This window comes from Cherax quadricarinatus, chromosome 44 (assembly GCF_038502225.1).
Source record: "Cherax quadricarinatus isolate ZL_2023a chromosome 44, ASM3850222v1, whole genome shotgun sequence".
Taxonomy (NCBI): Eukaryota; Metazoa; Arthropoda; class Malacostraca; order Decapoda; family Parastacidae; genus Cherax; species Cherax quadricarinatus.
Genome location: NC_091335.1, coordinates 769,283 through 784,664, shown reverse-complemented (window position 1 = coordinate 784,664; position 15,382 = coordinate 769,283). Strand labels below are relative to the sequence as shown.

The 15,382-nt window shown below is 47.2% G+C and overlaps 1 protein-coding gene across 2 annotated transcripts in view; it reads left to right on the top strand.

Moving 5' to 3' along the window:
- LOC128697569 (mucin-2-like) overlaps positions 1 to 15,108 on the top strand; it is a 69,270-nt gene extending 54,162 nt beyond the window's left edge. Inside the window, exons 2-3 of one of the 2 annotated variants that reach the window (XM_070093894.1) lie at positions 7,278 to 12,383; positions 13,052 to 13,227. In XM_070093894.1, the coding sequence (XP_069949995.1) occupies positions 7,278 to 12,383; positions 13,052 to 13,079 (5,134 nt within the window). In that variant the 3' untranslated portion in view covers positions 13,080 to 13,227. Of the gene's footprint in view, positions 1 to 7,277 lie in introns of both variants that reach the window. The other variant, XM_070093893.1, reaches the window with a different exon arrangement.
- The last annotated feature ends 274 nt before the right edge of the window (positions 15,109 to 15,382 follow it).

Genomic DNA, 15,382 nt, shown 5'->3' with positions numbered 1-15,382 from the left:
GAAACTCCATGTAATACCTAGTGTGAGGCGTGGGATGCTACAGCCTGGTTGATCAGGCCCTGATCCACCATGAGGCCTGGTCACAGACCGGGCCATGGGGGTGTTCACCCCCAGAACTACTCTCCAGCTATACTCCAGAAGTGGGTCAGTTGACAAACCAAAATTTCCTTTATTATCGTGAAAACCGAACTGCCATCATGACTACCATGATACCAGCACCATAATATCAACACCATCAGACTAACACCACCATGACCACACCTACAACCAGTACCATCATGACTACCATGATACCAGCACCATAATATCAACACCATCAGACTAACACCACCATGACCACACCTACAACCAGTACCATCATGACTACCATGATACCAGCACCATAATATCAACACCATCAGACTAACACCACCATGACCACACCTACAACCAGTACCATCATGACTACCATGATACCAGCACCATAATATCAACACCATCAGACTAACACCACCATGACCACACCTACAACCAGTACCATCATGACTACCATGATACCAACACCATAATATCAACACCATCAGACTAACACCACCATGACCACACCTACTACCAGTACCATCATGACTACCATGATACCAACACCATCAGACTAACACCACCATGACCACACCTACAACCAGTACCATCATGACTACCATGATACCAACACCATCAGACTAACACCACCATGACCACACCTACAACCAGTACCATCATGACTACCATGATACCAACACCATAATATCAACACCATCAGACTAACACCACCATGACCACACCTACTACCAGTACCATCATGACTACCATGATACCAACACCATAATATCAACACCATCAGACTAACACCACCATGACCACACCTACAACCAGTACCATCATGACTACCATGATACCAACACCATAATATCAACACCATCAGACTAACACCACCATGACCACACCTACTACCAGTACCATCATGACTACCATGATACCAACACCATAATATCAACACCATCAGACTAACACCACCATGACCACACCTACAACCAGTACCATCATGACTACCATGATACCAACACCATAATATCAACACCATCAGACTAACACCACCATGACCACACCTACTACCAGTACCATCATGACTACCATGATATCAACACCATAATATCAACACCACCAGACTAACACCACCATGACCACACCTACAACCAGTACCATCATGACTACCATGATACCAACACCATCAGACTAACACCACCATGACCACACCTACTACCAGTACCATCATGACTACCATGATACCAACACCATAATATCAACACCACCAGACTAACACCACCATGACCACACCTACTACCAGTACCATCATGACTACCATGATACCAACACCATCAGACTAACACCACCATGACCACACCTACAACCAGTACCATCATGACTACCAGGATACCAACACCATAATATCAACACCATCAGACTAACACCACCATGACCACACCTACTACCAGTACCATTATGACTACCATGATACCAACACTATAATATCAACACCATCAGACTAACACCACCATGACCACACTTACTATCAGTACCATCATGACTACCATGATACCAACACCATAATATCAACACCACCAGACTAACACCACCATGACCACACCTACAACCAGTACCATCATGACTACCATGATACCAACACCATCAGACTAACACCACCATGACCACACCTACTACCAGTACCATCATGACTACCATGATACCAACACCATAATATCAACACCACCAGACTAACACCACCATGACCACACCTACTACCAGTACCATCATGACTACCATGATACCAACACCATCAGACTAACACCACCAGACTAACACCACCATGACCACACCTACTACCAGTACCATCATGACTACCATGATACCAACACCATCAGACTAACACCACCAGACTAACACCACCATGACCACACCTACTACCAGTACCATCATGACTACCATGATACCAACACCATCAGACTAACACCACCAGACTAACACCACCATGACCACACCTACTACCAGTACCATCATGACTACCATGATACCAACACCATAATATCAACACCATCAGACTAACACCACCATGACCACACCTACTACCAGTACCATCATGACTACCATGATACCAACACCATAATATCAACACCACCAGACTAACACCACCATAACCACACCTACAACCAGTACCATCATGACTACCATGATACCAACACCATAATACCAACACCATCAGACTAACACCACCAGACTAACACCACCATGACCACACCTACTACCAGTACCATCATGACTACCATGATACCAACACCATCAGACTAACACCACCAGACTAACACCACCATGAAATAGGAGGAGAAATTTTTTCCTGGATAGAGGCATGGTTGACAAATAGGCAGCAGAGAGTTTGCATAAATGGGGAGAAATCAGAGTGGGGAAGCGTCACGAGCGGTGTTCCACAGGGGTCAGTGTTGGGCCCCCTGCTGTTCACAATCTACATAAACGACATAGATGAGGGCATAAAGAGCGACATCGGCAAGTTTGCCGATGACACCAAAATAGGCCGTCGAATTCATTCTGACGAGGACATTCGAGCACTCCAGGAAGATTTGAATAGACTGATGCAGTGGTCGGAGAAGTGGCAGATGCAGTTTAATATAGACAAATGCAAAGTTCTAAATGTTGGACAGGACAATAACCATGCCACATATAAACTAAATAATGTAGATCTTAATATTACGGATTGCGAAAAAGATTTAGGAGTTCTGGTTAGCAGTAATCTGAAACCAAGACAACAGTGCATAAGTGTTCGCAATAAAGCTAATAGAATCCTTGGCTTCATATCAAGAAGCATAAATAATAGGAGTCCTCAGGTTGTTCTTCAACTCTATACATCCTTGGTTAGGCCTCATTTAGATTATGCTGCACAGTTTTGGTCACCGTATTACAGAATGGATATAAATTCTCTGGAAAATGTACAAAGGAGGATGACAAAGATGATCCCATGTATCAGAAACCTTCCCTATGAGGATAGACTAAGGGCCCTGAAACTGCACTCTCTAGAAAGACGTAGAATTAGGGGGGATATGATTGAGGTTTATAAGTGGAAGACAGGAATAAATAAAGGGGATGTAAATAGTGTGCTGAAAATATCTAGCCTAGACAGGACTCGCAGCAATGGTTTTAAGTTGGAAAAATTCAGATTCAGGAGGGATATAGGAAAGTACTGGTTTGGTAATAGAGTTGTGGATGAGTGGAACAAACTCCCAAGTACCGTTATAGAGGCCAGAACGTTGTGTAGCTTTAAAAATAGGTTGGATAAATACATGAGTAGATGTGGGTGGGTGTGAGTTAGACCTGATAGCTTGTGCTAACAGGTCGGTTGCCGTGTTCCTCCCTTAAGTCAGTGTGACCTGACCTGACTAGGTTGGGTGCATTGGCTTAAGCCGGTAGGGACTTGGACCTGCCTCGCATGGGCCAGTAGGCCTTCTGCAGTGTTCCTTCGTTCTTATGTTCTTATGTTCTTATAACCACACCTACAACCAGTACCATCATGACTACCATGATACCAGCACCATAATATCAACACCATCAGACTAACACCACCATGACCACACCTACTACCAGTACCATCATGACTGCCATGATACCAACACCATCAGACTAACACCACCATGACCACACCTACTACTAGTACCATCATGACTACCATAATATCAACACCACCAGACTAACACCACCATAACCACACCTACAACCAGTACCATCATGAGTACCATGATACCAGCACCATAATATCAACACCATCAGACTAACACCACCATGACCACACCTACTACTACCAGTAACATCATGACTACCATGATACCAACACCATCAGACTAACACCACCAGACTAACACCACCATAACCACACCTACAACCAGTACCATCATGACTACCATGATACCAACACCATAATATCAACACCACCAGACTAACACCACCATAACCACACCTACAACCAGTACAAGCAACAACTCTGGTGGTTGTGATGGTACGTGAAAGCAAGTCCTGAGGGAAGTGTCGTCAGGACGCCCTTGGCTATATATATTCCTCTGTAATTCCTGGTGTAGTGTTGAGTATTTCTGACCTTTCTTTATACTGTATCTTATTTTCTGTTACATTTATGAGGCCTGGTCACAGACCGGGCCGCGGGGGCGTTGGCCCCTCGGAACCCTCTTATGGTAGACCTATAATTTACACACCCATAAATGTGTATATATAAACAACTTTAATTTCACTCTTATATAAATCCAAGATTCATCTTTCTTTCCTTAGTCTGATATATAGATAATTATTTTTTTATGTGTCAGTTTTTTGGCCGCCAAAATTTACCCTAAAAAATAATAAAATATTGCTAGAATTTACGTCAGGTAAAATAATTTAATTCACTAAAAATATCTAAGGACTTGTGTGAGTATATTTCATTGTTTTTCCTGTTAATAAAAACGAATGTCATGTGGTTTATTTTTCCACCTTTATCATTATATCTTTCTTGTTTTGCTTTTATTCTCATTATATTACATTATCTGTACGTTTTTCCTCTGTGCAGATTTCCCCAGGATCACCTTGAACCAATGTTACTTCTGGGAAGACGTTGTTGGCGCCACCATTACACCTGGACATTTCACATTTATTACAACTTCTTACATATCTCAGTATTTGTAATGATCAACTTGCATCTACACCATTGTTTTTCTCTGGGAGCTCCTTCAGGGTGGTAGACTGGCGCCTCTTAAGTGTGGAAGAGTTTGTGTGTAGCAGCCGTATCTTGTAAATACTTGACCACGGGGCTTATAATAGGATCATTTTTACAAGTGTTACTTCTGTGACGTGGTTGTATCAGTGGCATGGTTGTATCAGTGATGTGGTTGTATCAGTGATGTGGTTGTATCAGTGACATGGTTGTATCAGTGATGTGGTTGTATCAGTGATGTGGTTGTATCAGTGACATGGTTGTATCAGTGACATGGTTGTATCAGTGATGTGGTTGTATCAGTGACATGGTTGTATCAGTGACGTGGTTGTATCAGTGACATGGTTGTATCAGTGACATGGTTGTATCAGTGACATGGTTGTATCAGTGATGTGGTTGTATCAGTGATGTGGTTGTATCAGTGACATGGTTGTATCAGTGACATGGTTGTATCAGTGACATGGTTGTATCAGTGACATGGTTGTATCAGTGACATGGTTGTATCAGTGACATGGTTGTATCAGTGACGTGGTTGTATCAGTGACATGGTTGTATCAGTGACATGGTTGTATCAGTGACATGGTTGTATCAGTGACATGGTTGTATCAGTGACATGGTTGTATCAGTGACATGGTTGTATCAGTGACGTGGTTGTATCAGTGACATGGTTGTATCAGTGACATGGTTGTATCAGTGACATGGTTGTATCAGTGACATGGTTGTATCAGTGACATGGTTGTATCAGTGACATGGTTGTATCAGTGACATGGTTGTATCAGTGACGTGGTTGTATCAGTGACATGGTTGTATCAGTGACATGGTTGTATCAGTGACATGGTTGTATCAGTGACATGGTTGTATCAGTGACATGGTTGTATCAGTGACATGGTTGTATCAGTGACGTGGTTGTATCAGTGACATGGTTGTATCAGTGACATGGTTGTATCAGTGACATGGTTGTATCAGTGATGTGGTTGTATCAGTGACATGGTTGTATCAGTGACATGGTTGTATCAGTGACATGGTTGTATCAGTGACATGGTTGTATCAGTGACGTGGTTGTATCAGTGACATGGTTGTATCAGTGACATGGTTGTATCAGTGACATGGTTGTATCAGTGACATGGTTGTATCAGTGGCATGGTTGTATCAGTGATGTGGTTGTATCAGTGACATGGTTGTATCAGTGACATGGTTGTATCAGTGACGTGGTTGTATCAGTGACATGGTTGTATCAGTGACATGGTTGTATCAGTGACATGGTTGTATCAGTGACATGGTTGTATCAGTGACGTGGTTGTATCAGTGACATGGTTGTATCAGTGACATGGTTGTATCAGTGACATGGTTGTATCAGTGACATTGTTGTATCAGTTGTACGTGGTTGTATCAGTGACATGGTTGTATCAGTGACATGGTTGTATCAGTGACATGGTTGTATCAGTGACATGGTTGTATCAGTGACATGGTTGTATCAGTGACATGGTTGTATCAGTGACATGGTTGTATCAGTGACATGGTTGTATCAGTGACGTGGTTGTATCAGTGTCACTCAACCATTTCATCTCACAGCTACAGAAGCTGTCAGTCACACAGACCATAAACCCAAGATAAATTATAAATAGCTGTCAGTGGAATGGTTGGATTCTGTGCAGTAACTGGAGCAATGCTCTTCAAATCGACTCCAAGCTTTCATTTAGTAATGGTGTAATTTGTTCAAAGGAAAAACCACAATGGAAATAAGTAACTCTGACTTGTTTGGGGTTATCCTAGGTAATTTACACTATGTATGATAATACTTATGTGTACCTATGCTTAAATAAACTTGCTAAGGAAGGGGTTTTGTCCTGGACGCAGCTGCAGGAGTAACAGGGGCGGCTGACATCTCTAGATGGTTGGTAGGTAAGACACATAGGCAACAGTTAGGCAACTTTATTCCGAAACGTTTCGCCTACACAGTAGGCTTCTTCAGTCGAGTATAGAAAGTAGGCAGGAGCAGTAGAGATGTGAAGACGATGTAATCAGTCCACCACTCTTGAAGTCATAGATTTAGGTTGTCAGTCCCCCAGTTTGGAGAAGAGTCCTGTTCCATAGTCTGGAACTATCTGAAGATCAAGCGACAGTGTGGAGACTTATATACTGTCGGAAGGAGAGGTGCAGAGTAGTAGTAGAGAGAATGTAGCCACTGAGAGGTCACGTCCCTCTTAGATCAAATAATTCTCACTTGAAAAAGTTGTCCAAGGTGTTTTCTCTTCTGTACCAAGATGCCATTGTGTTGCAGTCTGACAGATGGTGCTCCTCATAGAAAAATGAGGAACACTGCAGCAGGCCTACTAGCCCATACTAGGCAGGTCTACCTCAAACCCAAACCCGCTAACAAAAATATTTGCCTAAACCATTTTCAATGTTACCTAAGGAATAAGGTTTGATAGCCCTGTTATTAACTCATGTGCAAGTCCCACTTAAATCCAGTGTAATTTATTGTAATATGACTTTGCAGGTTGATGGTGGTAGTTATATGTGGATGGTGGAGCGAGGCGGCAGACATACCGTGGGATTACAGTGAATGGCAACCCATTCTGGAACCCTGCCCGACCTGTCGCCAGGCGCGGGTCCTCTCGGCGGGCACTATCATCCAGAAAGCTCCCATCATCCAGTCTGAAACTATCATCCAGGAGGCTCCGCTCATCCAGTCTGAGGTTATCAGGCCAGGCCCCCTCACCCATGTCAAGTCTGTCAAGCCTATCATAGGCAAGCCTGCCCTTGTGCCTGCCCGTTCCCCACCACCTTCCCTCGTGCCCCAACACAAGTCCACCGTCATCAACGGCCAAGGTGGCTTCATCAGTAACCAAGGTGGCCTCAGCAGTAACCAAGGTGGCCTCATCAGCATCCAAGGTGGCCTCATCAGTAACCAAGGTGGCCTCAGCAGTAACCAAGGTGGCCTCAGCAGTAACCAAGGTGGCCTCAGCAGTAACCAAGGTGGCCTCATCAACCAAGGTGGCCTCATCAGCAACCAAGGTAGCCTCAGCAGTAACCAAGGTGGCCTCATCAACCAAGGTGGTCTCATCAACCAAGGTGGCCTCATCAACCAAGGTGGTCTCATCAACCAAGGTGGCCTCATCAACAAAGGTGGCCTCATCAGCAACCAAGGTGGCCTCATCAGCAGCCAAGGTGGCCTCATCAACCAAGGTGGCCTCAGCAGCAACCAAGGTGGCCTCATCAACCAAGGTGGTCTCATCAACCAAGGTGGCCTCATCAACCAGGGTGGCCTCAGCAGCAACCAGGGTGGACGGGTGCAGTTGGTTTATCTCCCAGAAGGCTCCATCAGGCAGCTTAACTCCGCCAAGGCCGCCCGTATCACACCCACATCACCTGTGCCTCTCCACCAAGCTGGCACTGTAGAGGATGTGCCACTTCCTCCTTCACCAGAAGCTGTCCAGAGCATCGAGTTCTCTGACAAGCAGAAGCGGGACCACAACGGGCGTGTGGTAGCGGGTGGGGTGACCAACTCCGTGGTCATGTCTCTGGTCACCACTCGCGAGCAGGAGAAGGATGCCCTGGAGAAACTGCGTCTGCTGGAGGCTGCCCTCTCTGCCTCATCATCCCCAGGCTCTGCCCCCAAGGACGATGGTCGCCTTCCCAGGGTGTTCATTGCCCCGTCCAATGTAGCTCCCCCGCCTGGTTATGTCAAGATCCCGCTGGTGCCTCAGGGAGGACCTGGAAACTCCAACATCCAGAATGGGAAGTCGCCGCTTCCTGAGACCTTTCTCACCTCCGATGACCGCAATCCTCCACCGGGATTTATCAAGTTCGGCCTTTCCGAGGGCGTGAGTCATCTGTCACGGAGCATCCCCGTCGTGGTGCCCAACTCACAACTGGGATCTAACCTGGCGCTGGGTCATCCTGCCTTCCTGCCCACAGTCACCCCAGATCCAAGACTGAACCATCCACCAACCTCCCTTAACTTAAACAGTGAGGACGTCCGCACGAGAAAACATCTGCCTTTCCGTCATCCACCTGTCCAGGTCATCCCCAGAAGTGAACCCAAGCCTACCTCCCCAAGCCCTCTCCCTCATCACCAGTTTCCCAGTACCACTCCTCGGCCCACCTCCACCCCTCATTCTTTCCTTCCCCAACACTCGTCTACCAGCACCACCTCTTCACCCAGCCAACTCTTCCCACAACCTGGTCAGCCATTCCTACAGCCTGACCAACCTTTCCCACAATCTGGCCAACTATTTCCACAACCTGAACAACCCTTCCCGCAGTCTGGCCAACTATTCCCACAACCTGACCAACCCTTCCCACAACCTGGTCAGTCATTCTCACAGCCTGATCAACCATTCCCACAGTCTGGCCAGCCATTCCCACAACCTGACCACCCATTCCCACAGTCCAGACAGAGCTCCCTCCAGCCAGGTCAGATTATAGCTCATTCTAGTCAGACCTTTCCTCAGTTCGGTCAGTCACAGACCTTTCTCCGAACCAGTCAACAGGAACACCAAGTCAACCAAGCTTTCCCTCGGCCCAACCAGCTCTTCCCTCATTCCACCCAACCTGACCTGACTTTCCCCAAACCTGGCCCAGCCTCCCTTCGACCTCGTCAGCATTTTCTGCAGCCCAACCAATCCTTAAACGAGCCTGAAGAACAACAGCTGGACCAGTCCTCTCCTAAACCTGATCACACCTTCCCTCAACCCAGTCAACCCTTTCCACAGTCTAGCCAACCTTTCCACCAACCCAGCAAGCCCTTCTCACATCCTGGCCAGTCCTTCCCGCAACATGGTCAGCTCTTCTCACAGCCCAGTCAAACTTCCCCTAGACCTGATCAGCTCTTCCCACAGCCCAGTCAAACTTCCCCTAGACCTGATCACCTCTTCCCACAGCACAGCCAAACCTCCCCAAGACCTGATCACCTCTTCCCACAGCACAGCCAAACCTCCCCTAGACCTGATCATCTCTTCCCACAGCACAGCCAAACCTCCCCAAGACCTGATCACCTCTTCCCACAGCACAGCCAAACCTCCCCTAGACCTGATCATCTCTTCCCACAGCACAGCCAAACCTCCCCAAGACCTGATCACCTCTTCCCACAGCACAGCCAAACCTCCCCTAGGCCTGATCACCTCTTCCCACAACCTGACCAGCCCTTCTTACAGTCCAGTCAGCCTTTCCCACAACCTGGCCAGCCCTTCCCACAACAGGATCAAACCTCTCCTCGACCTGATAAACCATTACCACAGCACGGACAACGCTTCCCACAATCTGAAGAACGCTTCCCGCGCCCTAAAGAACACTTCCCACAGCCTGATGAGCACTTCCCGCAGCCTGAAGAGCACTCCCCGCAGCCTGAAGAACGCTTCCCACAGCACAGACAACCAGTGGCCTCACCACGGCCAGAGCCTGACCAAAACATCTTCAGATCAATACAACCCACCATAAGGCCAGACTTCCCAGGCACTGACGATAACTTCCGTCCCAGTCATGACTTCCCCCCTCGCGTCAGCCAACCTAAGAGCACCTCTGCAGGTTCTCTCTTCCCTCCGTCCACCAATCCTTCACCTGTCCCTCACCTTCACACCCCGAGACCCTTCACCACTTCATCGGCAGCCCCACAAATCACCACAAGTTCCACCCCACGTCCACAGTTGATATCTCGGCCTTCCAGACCTCACCTGCAGACCACCCCAAGATCAGCGCCCATTACACCTGTCCCAAAGCTGACGCCCAGGCCCGTCTTTACAACCCCTGAAGACCCTCTGAGCCTCACCACACTGACAACCACAGAGTCAATAAGCCCTAGGCCAACCCCAGTGTCTTTCACTAGACAGTCTTCTCAGAGCCCATTCCCGGTCACCCATTCTCCCCAGTTCTCCCCAAGACCAATTCCTGGATTTTCTTTGGAAGATTCTTCCCCAAGACCCCAGCCAGTGTCCTCTCCAAGACCTAGCCCCTTGAATACCTTCTCACCTTTCGGCACGTCTCCAAGACCTGCTTTCCATCAGACCATAGACTTCCAGGCACAAAGACCACATTTCCCAGACCTATCAAATACACAAGAACCACAAATTCCATCGCTCCAGGAACCTCATGTTTCTTCGGTTCCATCATTTCAAGAATTAGAGGCACCAACAATTCCACCATTTCAGAATTCCCAACCTCTAAATACTCCACCATTTACAAGACCCCAGAGCTCTCAAGCCACATTCTTCCCAACATCTCAGACTCCACCCTTCCTAGGGCCAACTGTGCCTTTGTTCAAGGACTCTGTGCGTCCTCGCCTTCCAAGCCTCCCACCCTTCCAGCGGCCGCGAATCACCACCAAGCCTCCGGAGGAAGATCAGACTGTCCCAGTGTTTCAAGAAAACAATACAGATGACTTCACACCAGAACTGACCACCCCAGTACTCACAACACCCACTTCCACTACCTCCACTATCAAGGTTACAACATTTAAGCCTAAATTCAACTTTAATAGACGCCCATTCATCAGGAGAAGACCAAGGCCAGGTGAGACGAAGGAGATTAATAATGATAACAAAAAAGATACAGCAGATGTCACTAAAAAGGAGAGCAGTGGTCAGAAAAAGCCAGAGACTGCGACCCTCTTCCCTCCATTTTCTGTTGCACGCACACTCAACCCCCTCCGCGTTGAAAAGGAAAACATTGACAACAGTGAAATTGATGCAGGATCGGGAGGTGTAACAGTTCCTTCCGCAGGAACCTTTGGTAGGCGCCTTCGGCCTCGAACGAGGCGTCCAATACATAGTACAGGTGCTGAAGATGACCCAGAGACAGTTACTCAACCATCTCGCTCACGGCAAAGTTCTTTGCCTGTCAACAGAGTGAGAAATTTAAGTGGCACCAGGGCCCGCACTGTTTCCACCAACCGAGTTCGGGAACTCCCAGAATGGCTTAAGGCTCGCCAAAGAACTCGAAGTCGCGGACATCTATCTGTGGCGGATGAGGCACTTGAAGAGGACGTGCCTCTAGATGTGCTACAAAATAATGGTTTTAGTGGGGCTGAATCTACTCTTGTAGTGTTCAGTAGTCCGCCAGAAAATGAAGTACTAAACTCCTTTAGCTCAAAAGAGGCAGAGAAGGCAATTGAGGAGGCTGTTGACCTAAGAAAAGAGAAAGAGCCTGAAGAGGCTCTGGTGGCTACTGAAGATACTTTAGCAGAAGAGGATTCTGCAGATGTTCTTCATGAAGACAATATTCACAGAATAGAAGAAAACTTGTCTACAGCAAACCAGTCGCCTCCTGAGTCCGTAATAGCTTCAACGGAAGCTTTTAGTGACTACAACCCAGTGACCTCATATGAAGATTATGACACTACGGACATCGATGCTGTGCCTGAGCCCAGTGCTGTGCCTGAACCTGATGCTGTGCCCGAGCCTGATGGTCTTGAGGCTGTACCCGAACCTGATGGCGTATCCAAGCCTGATACTGTGCTTGAGCACACTGCAGCTTCTGAGGCCACTGTTATTCCCAAGTATGACACAGTTGTGGAGCCTGGTGTGGTTGACTCAGAGACTGTGCCTGAGTCAGAGGTGATCTCGGTACATGATGGTGCCCAGAAGACAGACTCTCAACAATTCACAGAGTATGTATCAAAGCAGCCTGAGTACCTGAACGACTTTGAAGACCCAGCCCAGACACTTCACTCCCCTGACCGCCCTTTTAGGCCTGCCATCTCACTTTCTCACTCATGGTTTATCCAACACACCACTAATGCCCCCACCACCCTTAACATCAGTGCCACCACTCCCACTTCCCTAGTTGCCAACACCTCTTCTCTCATTGCCACCAATGCAACCATTACCTCAATTACCACTACTGCCATCCCTACTATCCCTTCAACAACAGCTGAACGCATTGCCAATTCCCCAATATGGTTGCACACACACAATAGCGTCTCTACAACCTTCCTTAGTGAGGAACCAACAACAAGTCACCCCATAGAGGAGACGCTCACCCAAGTAGTAAACGGCAGAAAGAATAAGTTAGAGCTTACAGGAGTGTCCCCAGACGAGACGATGGACCACCCCGACACTGACTCACCAGTAGAGTATGTAGTAGAGTGGGCGACAGAGCAGGCAAGTAGTGTTGATGATGATATTAGCAAACATAGTAGTTTGGATTCTGGGAAGGTTGGGGGGGATATTGAGATTTGGAGAGAGGAAGGGGACTCCTCCTACCATCTCTACAGCACCGAACCTCCAGAGGTATTATCACTTTTCCCTAACGACTACTTCACTGCTCTCTCCTCAGGCGAGTCACAGAACTACGACAACTATGAGTACGACCCCTTTGACGACCGCTCTGCCCCAGGAGTGGACCAAGACTTTGGTGGCAGCAGTGCCCAGGTCGCCTTTGCTGTCCCTGTCACCGAGTACCTGTTGGAGGAGACGACCACACCAGCTATTGAAATTATTGAGGAGGAGGTGACGAGTCAGGATCCAGATGACACCACAGAGGAAGCCCTCAGCACTGTGCCAGTGAGTGAGGTGGTAGCTGAAGACCTGGTAGATGAGGCAACTACAGAGGGAACAACTACAGATCCTCTGCTATTAGAGGAAGTGACTGAGCTTGTCTCAGAACCTCCTCCACAGTATGAAGACACAACAGAGCTGGGTGCATTAGACGAATACCTAGTATTGACCACACAAGACCCAATCACCACATTAACCTCAGTGCATACCACAGTTCCCACCCCCTTCACCTTGTTCAATACTACCACTGTCACAGCTGCCTCTATAACCACCACTACCACCAGACCTCGACCTGCCTCTATACGACCCCTGTATGCCCGTCTTCAGAGCATATCCAAAAAGACACTGGGCTCCTCTGACAAGAAATTATCTCGGACAGGACCCAAGATCCTTGGAGAGTCCACCATCACAGAAATTCGTTCTTCTGACCCTGTCATTTGCTTCCGTGGTTACCAGCGCTGTGTTAAGGCCAATGGGCTAAGAAAGCGCCGAGCTGCCTTACCCTGAAGTTGTCATGAATCCAGCCTAGTAATCTTATATTCCTGAAACCTCCACTATACCATCCCTTAAATTTCTTCTGCATTTGCCACTAATTAATCTTTCATTTCACATACATTTCTCATTGTACCAATTGTCTGAAGCCTGAGTCCAGGTTCTCAATCCCATTGTCCCCTCAGCTCCTCCAGGGCCAGAGTGTCCCTCAGCTCCTACAGGAACAGTGTCACTCAGCTCCTCCAGGGCCAGTGTCCCTCAGTTCCTCCAGGGCCAGTGTCCCTCAGCTCCTCCATGGTCAGTGTCCCTCAGCTCCTCCAGGGTCAGAGTGTCCCTCAGCTCCTCCAGGGTCAGAGTGTCCCTCAGCTCTTCTTGGGTCAGTGTCCCTCAGCTCCTCCAGGGTCAGAGTGTCCCTCAGCTCTTCTTGGGTCAGTGTCCCTCAGCTCCTCCAGGGTCAAAGAATTGAATGTTGTCTTCATATGAAGACATTTTTATAAGTCACTCCTCTTCGTCTCTTCATCCACTCAAGCCATTAAGGTCACAATCATATTTGACAAGCCATCAGTGTTGTTCATTGTATGGTATTTCATTAAGTTAGATCAAGCTCTCTCAAACCGTGACATGCCAGCTAATGCTAGACCAAGCTGGATAATGCTAGATCAGGGCAGATCAGGCTAGGTCAGGCTATATGCTAGGTCAGGCTAGATCAAGCTATATGCTAAATCAGGCTAGATCAAGCTATATGCTAGGTCAAGCTATATGCTAGGTCAAGCTATATGCTAGGTCAAGCTAGACAATGCTACATCAGGTTAGAGCTAGGTCACTTCAGGTTAAAGTTGATCAACCAAGAATAAATCAGGTTAGTGTGAGTCAGTCCATAAAAGACACTGATATACTGTACAGTTTAGCAGTAGTGTAGCTGTAACTCCTTTAGAGCTGAGCAGCTCCTCAGTGTTCAGTCACTTCCTTCACCAAAATAAATTAATCCTCAGTTCAGGTTCTGTTTCCCTATGCGATGTTTCATCCTCTCACACCCCCACCAGAGGCAGGCTGATGCCCAGCCAGCTGGGCATCAACCAGACTCTGGTTAATGCCCAGTTGGCTGTGCCAACCTCTGGTTGATGCCCAGCTGGATGTGTCACACAAGGCACAAGAACCAGCCTCTGGCCACCCTCCTCCATGGCCACTCATAATTTATTCTCTGGTCTGGTTGTGGTCCCGGTCAGCTGGTCTGCTGGACCCCATACCTCACTAGGCCTAATACTTCCATAGTCACTGTTAAGTCCTCACCCATTATTTAAGATGTATATTTTATAGTTTTAAGCAATAAAACTTTTTTGTAAATGGGCTGTGTTCATTATTTCCTAAATTAAAACTTGCATATAAAGTATATTATTGCATTCACAAAAATAAGCAACGATTCAGCTTCAGACGTCATTAAGGTTTCCGACTCAAAATATGTTTTCCACATTCGAGCTTTTTATTGATATCACTGCATCTGCATTTACCTATATAAAGGTAGAAAGTTGAAAGTGAACATTGATAAAAGTAAGGTAATTAGGGTATCAAACAACTTAGATAAAGAAAAATTGGATATCACATTGGAGGATGTGGGGTA